This window comes from Protopterus annectens, chromosome 12.part0 (assembly GCF_019279795.1).
Source record: "Protopterus annectens isolate FY-2018-M chromosome 12.part0, PAN1.0, whole genome shotgun sequence".
NCBI lineage: Eukaryota > Metazoa > Chordata > Ceratodontiformes > Protopteridae > Protopterus > Protopterus annectens.
The window spans coordinates 1139597662-1139610361 of NC_056746.1; the positions used below are offsets into that span (position 1 = coordinate 1139597662).

At 35.5% G+C, this 12700-nt stretch overlaps 1 protein-coding gene across 1 annotated transcript in view; it reads left to right on the forward strand.

The window, feature by feature from the left end:
* Window positions 1–7946: 7946 nt before the first annotated feature.
* LOC122817032 (rho GTPase-activating protein 39-like) overlaps window positions 7947–12700 on the forward strand; it is a 1890542-nt gene continuing 1885788 nt past the window's right edge. Inside the window, exon 1 of the mRNA XM_044090164.1 lies at window positions 7947–8052. Within this exon, the coding sequence (XP_043946099.1) occupies window positions 8042–8052 (11 nt within the window). The 5' untranslated portion in view covers window positions 7947–8041. The remainder of the gene's footprint in view (window positions 8053–12700) is intronic.

Here is a 12700-nt window from a genome sequence, read left to right on the forward strand (position 1 = left end):
AGCCATCTCGTAAACCAAAGGTGAAGTTGAACCACCTTTTGGTGAACAGCTGCAGAATTCTTTCCAGACAGTGTTTTCTCTTCACCATTTCTAGTTGATTTTCTTTTAGGTTTTCCAATTTTTTTTTCTTTGCTGGTGCCCAGACAGTGCATTTACTAGCCAGCAACTAAATTTTTTCAAAAAAAAAAAAAAGAACCATTTTCAATGGCACTCCTTTTTCTCAGTTTGTGTTTTCACACTGGGAGAGCTGAAGTTATGCTGTTGGTTCATGTGCAGACATTGTCTTCCTCCACAGAAATTATATTCTTGAATTTCTGAGTCCCTTATTTTCTTTGCCAATGGCTCCAAATATTACACAAATAACAAAGGGGTAAGTGGACACCCCTGCCTGGTCCTCTGTTCAGACACAACTTTTCAGAGAGGTAATATACCATTTTAATTTTTGCCTCTGATCCATCATATATCCTCCTAATTAACCCTATTATTGTATCAGGGAATGCAAATCCTTCTGTTGCCCTACTAATAAAATCTAGGCTTACTCTGCTGAATGCTTTTTATGTACCAAGACCCCCCAATAACAAGAGTATTTTATTACATTCTCCTTCTGTCTGGATCATCATTCTAATATTAATGTTGTCAAATGTTTGCCTCCCCTTCACAAAACCACAATGATCCATATCTATCAATGTTGGCAACATTTTTGCGATTCTTTTAGCTATTATAGACATAAACCCCTTTATAATCATGGTTTAAAATTGAAATGGCCCTATATGAAGGCAGGTCTGATGTGTCTTTACCATCTTTAGGTATTATAGCCAACACCGTTTGCTTCCAGGATGTTGATGCTTCCCCTCCTTTTAAAATAATTTTTAAAACCTTCTAGATCCTTATCACATTCTTTTCTCATAGCTTCCAAACTTCTACAGGAATACCATCTATTCCTGGAGACTTACTTGCAGATTAATTGTACATCACCAGTTTATTTCATCTCATCCTATCTTGACAGTTAATTGTTAAGCATGATCTCCCTCTAACCTTGGTATACTTAAGTCTTCCATAAATATTTGTATTTGGGCTTTTCTCAATTTCCACATTCTTCTGATTTATACAAACTGACATAAAATTTCTGAAATATCTCTAGTACATCTACAGGATCTTGGGTTATTTTTCTTGTTATAGGCTCCCTAAGTATGGCAACAAACCTTTATTCTTTGTATTACCTAATTCACTGTCTTACGAGTTTTTGTGCTCTAGAGTTATTATCAAAAACAGTTGCTTAACATCAATCTTTCTAAACTCATGCATATTATCCAGATACTCCCTTATTTTCTCTTTATTACTTTGCAGTTTTGCCACTTCTTGTTCAGTAACATTCCTCTTATTCTGCAAAACTTTGACCTTTGTCAGCCCTTCTAAATAATTCTTGTTAGTTAACAATATCTTTTTTCTTTTATTTCTACCATGTTTTAAAACTCCACTTTCATTTTATCTCTCTCAATAGCAATACCTTCTGAAGAAATTTATGTTTTCCCTAATAGTGCTCAAATAAGTTCCACTAGCCATTCCTTCAATTTCTCTCTTTTTAACAGGTAGGTGGAGAAGCTCCAGTGTCTCAATTTTACTTCATTACCCTACATTTTGATGTATGATCTGAAACAGTTATTGGATATGTTTCAAAGCTTTCAATTAAATATACATGCTCCTGTGAAATATAATTTCTGTCTAGTCTAGCCCAGTTATTGTACCTTGGGGAAAAATATGTAAATTATCTCCAAATTCCTACTACTGAACTCATGTCTTCCATACCAAATATTTTCATAAATATTTTCAGAAATCTACTCTCTTTTGTTATACTTTTCATTCTAGGTCCCCCAGATATACCTTTACTATCGCAAATCAATCTAAGTCCCACCTATAAGTAATATTCCCAACTGAATACTGATTGTTTCTCCCAAAACTGACTTAAGCTCCATAACAGTAGTTTTAAATGGAATATAAATACATGCCAGTGTAATCTTCCTCCCTTGCCAGTAGCCCCTTACTACCACAAATCTACTATTTTTATCTTTTTTCCCTCTTCTATCACTATTGGACCTCCTCTAGCAAGCAGTATAAGTACTCCCCTTTTCCTCTGTCCCTGATATTTCGCTGAATATCTGTCCTGAAATAATTTCTTTATCAAATTCACATGCTCACTTCTTTCCAAATATGTCTCTTGTAGCACTGCTATTTACACTCTGCATTTCTTAATATAATTCAGTGCTCTTACCTTTTTGTCTATACCTGTTAGGCCATTCAAATTCCAAAATAATATTTTTAGTGCAGCCATTATGATAAGAAGTTATTATTCTCATCTATTATATATGACATCTTTTTAAATGTCTATTTCCAACTTCTATGTTACATCCACCCATTAATGTTGGCAGGCTGATATCTTGCACAGTTGTTTCTTGTCATATAATAAGATTTGTGTATTTTTGCATCCCATCCACCACTGTAACACTCCAAGATTACAGCCTATTAACTTAAACATGCTTTTATTTAGCATTTTTTCTCTTTTTGCATTATAATGTCTAAAGTTTTTTAATACTAAAAAAGAAGAAAAAGAGGAAACAGAGAAAAATGCCTGTTTAATGTAGTATCCGTACTATGTATAAAACAAATAAAAATTCTTTACTTTAAACATGCAATTCATTTTGTGAAAAGTTTCATACAAATATCATTAAGAACAGAATTGTTTTACTTAGTTATCTTTTTCCTTCTTCTCTTTTCCTCAGTGTCCTTCTAAAAATTAATGACATGAAGTGAGGCAAATGCCTTTCAATTTCTCACAAGTTTAACAAAGTCAACAAAAGTCCATGCTTTCCACTTTTTCTTATACAGCCGTATTTCACAAATGTGACTAATGCTTTGCAGTTTCAAATTTACTCACTAATTTCTGTGTTGCTGGTCTTCTTCCTGTTCATCTCCATCTTCTAAATCCAGATTCTAGTTCAGTTCCAAGCTACTGCCAAGTCTTCTAGTCAATTCCTATACTTTTCTCTTTTTCTCAAGGATTTTCCTTTGGAACAGTGAAAAAAGTTTCACTGGCAAAGTCTCTCCATGTGCTTTATTATCAGAAGAATGAGAAGCAGAGTCCCCTTCTGCTTGATGGCTCACTTTTTTGGCCAGACATTTGTATTTCCTTCTTAGCCTGTTCTGCATCAAACAATGACTTTGATTTTCCAGGAAAATAATATTCTGAAGGTCGCTGGATACAGCAGCTTGAATTTCATACCTGCCCTTCAGCATTCCCTGATTGCTGGAATAAACGTATTTCTCTTTTGACAGGTGTGCAGTGAGTAATCATTTTCCATAATCACTGTACTGTCACCAACTTTTAATAGTTTACATTTTTGCTACAGTTTTGTCAGGATCAATCCTTTTGCTGGCAGATTTGTATCTTTATTAATACATGTTTTGGCTGCTTTCACGTGGCCAGATTTGGAGCATACAAATGGTGTGCCCTTTCAATTAACAGTTCCTGCTGTGGAATACCAGTCCAGTTGCTTATTTGTGCCTTCAAGAAGTTAATACAGGCTGTTTCTTCTACTTTCTCTAGTAGAGCAGAAAATCTCAGATTTTCCCAATGTGCTCTGTCCTCTAATTCTACCATTTTTTGAGATATTTCTTCTTGAACAGTCTCATACTCAGCCAGCCTTTTCTTCATCTCAACCTCTGATTTTTTGCAGTTTTTCAACTCATCTGAATATCTATTTAAAGCTTCTTCCATTTTTCCAGACTGTTGTTATTTGAGTTGATATAGTCTTTCAGTGTTACATTTAGTTTAATCAGATTTGAGCACATCTGGCTTACTTTTCCTCTACATTACTGGAAGCCATGTCTTACACCAAAGCTGGAGCTTGAACTGCTTTTTGCTGAACAGTTGCAGGATTCTTCCCAGTCACTGTTTATTTTCTAGTTGATTTTCTTTCAGGCTCTGTTAGTTTCTTCTTTGCTGGCATCCTGGCATTGTACTTATTAGCCAGCAAAAGAAGTTACTAAAAGTGACAACAGTTCCTTGCCCTTGTTTTCCGGTTTCTTTTTTCACGCTGGGCGAGCTGAAATTAAACTGTTGATTAGTGTGCAGCCATACTGGAAAGTTGGGTATTGCTATGATTATTGAGAGTTTTAAAATCTGGAATGTAGATTCATATGATAGGATGTGACATATGGTGGTATTGGCAGTGCTGTGAGGACTAATATGTGTAGTGATGTCATGGTAGTAGGTTTAACATAGGGATGGTAGCTAAAGAGAAGTGTAGTATTGGAGAGGGTGAATGAAGAATTCTGTGAAGAGAAGGGTTGAACAATTGATGGTGAGATGAGATTAGGAGTGTAGTGAGATGACATGAGGAGTGCAGTGAAGTGAGATGAGATGAAGATTGCAGGGATTCAGACTTCTAAGAGGTTTTAGCTGGATAGTAATAGTTCTACTAGAAGGGAATTTGTTCAGTGACTACCAGTTTACAGTCATCTATAAACCTGGTTAGTCATAGGTCCTGTTTTGTGGTCAGGAGATCAAAAAAGTAAATGCCGAAAAAAGAGGTCCCAGCACTTAGCCCTGCAGGATACTGCTGGTCACCTACTACCCCCAGGATGTGGGTTCTGTCTTTTAGACAATTTGCTATCCACCTTATCATACAGGGATATATTTGTAATATATTAAGCTTACTAATTATGCTAGCAGGGGGAATGGTGTCAAACTCCTTGGTATAGTCAAGATACGTTGTGTGGGCAGCATGGCCGCTGCAAACAATCTGTGTTTCCTTTTTCAAAGTTAACCAGCTTTATTAGTGAGAATCTGCCCTTGACAAAGCCAAACAACTGCAGGTCTAGCGTCATGAAAATTTTAACATCATAGTTTATCAGGTTAGTTATATGTTCCATGGCTTTGCAAATAAGAAATATCAGGCTTATTGACCTATAATTCATAGGGTCAGTGTTGAGGCCACCCTTATGGAGTGGCATCACTACTGCAGTGTGCCAGACTTCAGATTCAAAGTCAATGGCTAAACTCAGGTTAACTAGTTTAAAGAGTGGTTCTGTCAGATCTTGTTTAGTACTGTTTATTATACAGCCAGATATATTACCATGTTCCAGAGAGGAGATAGTTTTAGTCTTGGAAAGCACCTTCAGTGCATTTTCTTTAGTGAGGATAGGAGGTCTGAGATATTTGGAGATAAGTGGGTTCTGGATAGTCATTTTTAGGGTAAAACTAACACTGAATTTGTTTGATAGTATGTTGGCAATGTCTACATGATCAGGCTTGGCAGTGCTATTATGAATAAATTCAGAAAAATGCTATGTGTTTTTCCTAATCTAGCTAAAGAATGATTTATTATTTATTTATTGAAGTTTGTTTACTGGGAAAGTCTGACTGGGTATAGAGTACCCACTTTCAGCAGAAGTCCAGGGGGAAAGCTCCAGGAAGTAACAGAAAATGCAAAAATAATACACTGAAAAAAATCTAAGAAAACATAAACTGTATACAATGTAAAATCAAGTATAACTTAGCATAAGCATTGAACTACTGGAGAGATTAATTCATTTTATCAAGTGCAGCTTAGTTTAAACATGTATTAAAACTAAATATCTAGGTAGGATAATAAGTTGTGTTAAGAAAGTAGTAACTAGTTGGAAATAGTTAAATATAATATTGAGTATAATAAAATAATAAGAATGGGTTAGAGATTAAAAAATACATGATAGATAAAACGGGATGGATTTCAATACCAATTTCAGATTAAGGAAGTGAATGAGATGAGTTGCTTATTAGATAAAGAAAGTGGGAATTTATATAGAAACTATGTTCCTTTGGAAGCCATAGGGAGAGAAATGATGTACAGAAATTCAAAAGAAAGGGGAGTTAAGAAATAGGATGAATGAAGAAAGTAAGTTACAGAGTTTAAGAATTAAAAGATTAGCTAAAATTAGATGAGGGAGAAGTGGTAAATAGTTAAGAGTATAAAGGAAAAAAGAGAATAACGTATGTGGAAAGGGGGAAAGGGAAATAGGACAGGAAAGAATGGAAAAATTATTTTAGCCAGATTTGGAGCAATAATTGTCCTTAGATTCAAATGCTAACCTAAATTCACAGACTTAATTAATTTCTTTAATGATGCATACACCATTAAACAAGCCTGGCTTTGTAAAGAAAAATAATAAATCTATAAGAAATTTATAAGGGTTTGGAGTTGGCATAATGGTTACAGTGTTTACCTTGCAGACACAAGGTACGCAGTTTGAGTCTAACCTTTGGGAAGCATTACTAGGGTTAAAAATAGTCTGCTGGGATCATTAGCCTACTAATTACCTATGAACGAAATGTAATCTAAAGTCAAAACTAGTAAGACTATAAACATTTAAAAGCCATCAAAATATTACCTAAATTTCATAACAATTATCACAAAATTCAAGTTTCTCTTCAATATTATTTAATGAATTATAATGTGTACATTTGTGTTAGTTACTAATTATTTTATTCTAACAAGCATTTATTAAAGCTTGAAAAAGTTGATTTTAGTTATATATTGTTAACCGAGATCCATAATCTGTATTCTTTTAATTTATTCTCATATTGTAAATATATGAACATCATATCTTTCAACCTCTTAGCTGAAGAAATTTGAACAAAGACAAAAATAATGGGGGGAGGGGAACACAACCCAAAGAATCGGGATTTTATATACCGCTCTTATAAACAAAAATGTTACTAGAATAACAAGTTGTGCATCAGCATGTATTTTTCTGATAGATATGAAGTCTGAAACTCAAATCTATATCATTATTTAGTGAGTTCAGTCCTCAGTGTTTTTCCAGAAAACCACGCACTTTATGAGGAAAAGCCCCAAATATGTGCTAAAATCTGGACATTCTGAGAAAATCAGGACATTTCATTGGTATGATGGGCATACTTAATTGAATTCTGAGTACTACTTACTGTAAAGTGAAAAAGCTGGGGAGGCGATACAGTTGATGTATTTTTTTCTACACAGTATATTTTTCGCCGCTGTTTGTAAAGTCTTTCGGATTATTTCTTTTTATTGCTTTTTCCTGTTTGTGTTGATTAAAAGTATTTAAAAAGCTCGTAGTGCTATGCCTAAATCATAACAGTTGAGAGATATGGAAAGAACACGAGCCATTTTTGTTTTAAAACATATCACTATTCCAAACAGATATTTATAATGTTTGCGTTCCAATACAGTCCTGTAGGTTGAGAGAAGATAAACGAAAAGCTATGGGTATATTCCAAAACTTAGTTCACGTGCGCAACTAAGACTACCCAGCTCCTACGAGTAATAACATTTTTGGACACTCGGTGGTGCCATTGAGCGGTAAATAAAACCTGGAAGTTCCCTTATCACACACAACCCGTATTATTCTAGCAGAGCTACCACGTCACCTACTTAAATCGTATCTACTGTTACTATATATACACCCTTACCTAACAAAACAAATAACGAAAAAGTAGAAACCTAGAAAAGTGTTTTAACTTAATGCATTGCCTAGATAATGTTATTTACAATAAAGACTGTGGTCATGGAATAACCAACTATCACAAACAAAGAGGAATCCAATGAATGAATGCATGTCCCTTCCTTTAATAACTGAATTAACCAAGTCAGAAATCGTGATTTGCATGTGCAAAATTAATTAGCCACAAGTCTTCCAGTTTTCCTGATTCCTCAGATTTGGCACCCCGCTTGCATGTACGCAAACATATCAAAATATCTGTGACAATTTAATTAGTATTTTTTAGTTCAACAGATATCTATCGTCATCCGTCTACTTCCCTGTAAAAGCAACGCTTCCTCACCTTTCCTCCAAAAGTCTATGCAGGTCCCGCCTCCTCCAACAGTCTCGCGCTGGCCGGCTCGGGGCGGGGCAGGCGGGCAGGCAGACGGACGAGATTCGGTTCACTTAACTCTAGGGTTACGGCTACAGCTCGTGGGTAACTGACAAGGTCGCTAGGCTGGACACTTCGGACAATGCGATCAAAATGGATGAACGGTGAGGGAGAATTAGTTCACATTTTTTTCTTAATTTTTGTATGTGTATGTCTCTTTTGTTGAGAGTTGTCGCCGTGCGGCACTCCTGAAAAGTTTTTGGAAAGTTGAATAGACGAAGAGGATAGTGTTGACGGATGGTAGCATAAGAGTTGTGCTCACTTTCGATATAGGACTTGGAACTTCCTAAGTTTCTTTGTCACTTTGTGGAAGAATATTACGGAGTTTTGAAGCATTGTTTTGAGAATCATTTTATCGGAGTTGACTGTGTTCTTCTTGTTAATTTTTAATGATCGGGGCATTGTTTAACATCTTCATGTTATAGATTTTAGTAACAAGTGTTATCTGTTCCGAAGAGTATTACACGAGGGTGTTATTGGGACTTTTAGATTTATTATTGTCACATATGTTTGCTAGATTGTGTGAAAATACATGTCCATTAATTGTGATATATAACGCGTAAATGCATAAGTGAAGGATAGGAAGCAACTTGCAGGTTAAAAAGTTGTGTTTTTGTTTATGGCTAACTTAAAACGTGGCAATTTATGAATGTTAAGTATTTTTTGTTTAGACATGTCTTATCATTATTTGTGTATTTGTGCAGTAGACATGAAATAGGTGCTGCCATTTAGTTTTTTTTTAATTGAGTTGATGTGCCTCAAGTATTGCATCTTTGTTAAAACTGTTGGATTGTTTACTTATTATAAAATTGACATTTGACACATTTGTGGTATGGATAATAATTTTGTGTTTCTGGTTTTGTTTGTGTGTTTATTTCATTTAATACCTCAAATTTGCAAACTTTGCTAGCAGAAAGTTAATAATACATGGATTTTGTGTTTGCCTTATTTTAAGTATTCAGGCTACTGCAGGGTACATTGAAAATATTTGCTCAAGTCACAGTACTTTTAGAAAATCAGGAATCTAGCAGATGGAGGCAGCTTCCCTTATATTTTGAACATTACAATTTTTTTGCATTTTTTTAGAAAACAGTTATACAAATGAACTTGGGTTGTTTTATGAGTGCTGAATGGTGATTCGTACAGCCTTTTTAAATGGTTTTGTGTTTTGTTCTATTTTTAGTTTTGGAGACGTGAGGGGCAGCATGTGGTGTTTATCATTTATATTTAAAAATCATAACGGTTCAAATACTGCATTTTGGGATTATGAAGAAAAGCTTGCAAAATCCTTTTTGGTAAATACTTTCTAACAGATGTGTGTTTTTAGTATTGGTGATAAGGTGTTTTAGTTTACGTGTTTTCTAAGGGATAGACCATGTGGACCATTCTTTGGGTTTACATCTGCAGTGTTGTCGGCAAGTATGGCGTGTGAAAATATTTTTCTCACACACACATATTAAGCAGCAGACCAAGAACCCCACAAATTTATCTGAGCTACTTAACAAGGTCCGAAAACATTCAGATTTTGTATGGTGACTTACATTTGCTTTCAGTAACTGGTGGAATTCCAAATCATTTTGGTGGATGTATCCCCTAAATAATTTCCATGAACACAGTAGACTCAGTAGATGCTAATGGGAGCTCAGAAAATTGTAGTCACGTGAACAGCATGAGGGTTTTGAGATTTCCCTTTTATCTTACCTTACAGAATGATTGACTCTTCTCATTGTTGAGAGAATTTGTCTATAATGCAAATTCAGTCTGGCTAGATTGATCAGATTCAGGCATGACATGATGTGTGAGAGTACCAGCAGCAAAAGTGTTATGGGGACAACAGAAACGATAAAGTAAATAAAACAAAAAAGTCCAAAAACCACAAAATCAAACAAAAAAAAAACGTTCAGCAAATGGATTCCTCTCCAAAAATATTTATTGCAGATAATCCAAATCACACGGACAGCAAACAGAAACTCCACCAAGTGAGGATTAAGCCACCATAAGCGCTTTCATCCCCACAAGTACACATTAACATGTCAATGTGTACTTGGGGATGAAAGCGCTTATGGTGGCTTAATGTGTACTTGGGGATGAAAGCGTTTATGGTGGCTTAATCCTCACTTGGTGGAGTTTTTGTTTGCTTTCCGTGTGATTTGGATTATCTGCAATAAATATTTTTGGAGAGGAATCCATTTGCTGTGAGTAACGATAAAGTACCTGTGTACTATGTATATATTCTACCTATGTTCGAAATTTCAGCTGTACACAACAAATTTATTAATTACCTTTATTTTTAAATTAATATTTTCTTGTTTGTTGTCTCCACTGTAACTGTTGATGTGCTGCATACCACGGTAAAAACATGTCTATTGTAATTTCTGTGTATACTGATCATGTCTAAATGTATCTGTAATTTTTCTATGTGGAGCTTTTCTCCCCGGGCCTCTGCTGAAAAAGGGCCTTTTCGGCTCAGTCAGACATCCCCGGTTAACGAATGTAAAATAAAATTAAATAATTAATTTAGCAGATGATTTTATGTTAAAAATTACAAATAAGTTTGTTATACAAACAGTGTGTGGTCTGCGTAGAAGCTGAGGCAAAATAACAGTATGTGTGGAATGCAGATATTGAATGTAATTTCAATAGAGTTTAAGGGGAAAGCAGTATAAAGTAGCCATGTTTGTGTGTGGGAAATTTCCCAGAGGAAAAAAGTAGTAGGAAGCTGATGATGTGTGTTTTTATATGCAAGCAAATACTAATGTGCTTTTTTTTTCAGTACTGTATTCATTCAGCAGCTAGTGGCTATTTCCATTAGTTTGTCTTGTGTTTATCAGTTTTGCAGGTAAGCTGAAGCTTGTTTTCAGACCTGAAATGGTACCACAAAAGCTGTGAGAATTCAGACTTGATTACCTCTGTATGTAGTTTGCTTTATGTAATGCAGTGGTTTCTTTCTTCTAGCGAAAGAATAGTCTATTTTTTTTTCTGATGTTAATGATGATGCTTATTTGAAATGTTTAGCTTGGTACAGAAATACTTTGTGGTGAACATGCAATGGAGATTACTTTACGTTTCAGTGAAATGGAAGGAGGAAAATGGGAGTCATTTTGTTCAAAGTGATCTGACCCGTTATCTACTGCACCTAACCACCAGATGGACAAAAAAAACCTTGGTATATGCACGATTTGTAGAAGTTACTTGCATTTATTTTAAAAAAGATGCGTTTCCCTCACAAGTAGATCATTTTAGTATAAAAACAGTTCTGTACATTTTTATACTAGCTGGATTGTCAGTTGGATGTCAGGTGCACATTAGTTTCTGTAGTTTTTACTTGTCGTGTTTTTAAACTTGCTTTTATACTTAATTTTATTTGGTATTCATATTTTATGTTTTTTTATTTTTTGTAGGTCAACTTTGAATTTTTTTTTATATGACACTTTTGATCAGCAGATGTCAATGAATTTATCTATTTAAAAAAATCTACTTTAAAAAGACTTTCCATGAATTCTCCCTTTAGATACAAAGTGGCATTGGCTTTTTTTATTAAATTATCATTTAAAATGTACACACGTGCACATTAGTGTCTACATCTTACTGCTAAAGAAAAATCCCCAGAGGACATTGCTAATATCTTTTAATAACCTTTTCACTGAAACTGTCCTGACCCTTGCTAACCAACTATCACCCGTTGGGTCTAATGCCATTACTACTGCGTCTGCCACTCCACTCCCCTTTAGCTTCCAAACAGTCCCAACCTCACTTATTAGGTCCCTGATTAACAAATTAAAACCAACCACCCTCTCTGCTGACCACCCCCCCCCCCCGGCAGAATACCTGCAAAAAGCTGCAGATGCTATAGCATTCCCCATCTCCATCTTGCTTAATAGAACCATTATTGAAAACTCTATTCCCTCCATGTGGAAAACATCCCATGTTATTCCACTTCATAAAGGTGTTAGTTTCACAGAAATGTCAAATTATAGACCTATTGCCATCCTCTCACCATTGGCTAAAATTATGGAAAAGTGTATTCATAAACAATTTCTGCATTATCTCATTCAGAGCAATCTGTTGGCTGACACTCAACATGGCTTCAGACCACATCACAGTACCACCTCTGCCCTCCTTTCTTTCACCAATGCCATTAACCATAACGGAAATAACAATATGCTGTCCTCAGCCCTCTTTCTCGACCTTTCCAAAGCTCTCAATATGGTTAACCACCAGCTACTTCTCCATACCCTGTCAACCATATCCCTGGATAGCAACGCTATTCAGTGGTTCCAGTCCTATCTGAGCAGTAGACAACAGGCAGTCCTATGACAGGACAAATTATCCACTCTAATTCCTCTGTCCCTTGGAGTTCCGCAGGGCTCTATTCTAGGTCCCCTTCTATTCTCTGTCTTTATCAACAACCTTCATACTGCCATCCCAGACGCAACTTGTATCCATTTCACTGATGACTCCATTTTGATCTGCTCTGCTTCCTCACCATCAGACCTTCTGACCTTCTCCCAGAAAATATTCAGCATAGTAGAAAACTGGCTCTATAATCGCCATCTTATTTTGAACCCTAATAAAATCAGGCTACTACTTTTCTCCCCCACTCATATGTCCACTCCATTCACCTTTACAATAACATCCAACAATGGTGCCATTATCTCCCCAGATACCCATACAAAACTCCTAGGGGTAATATTAGACAAGAACCTCAGATTCGATATGCATGTCAATCAAACTATCAAAACAATTAATAAA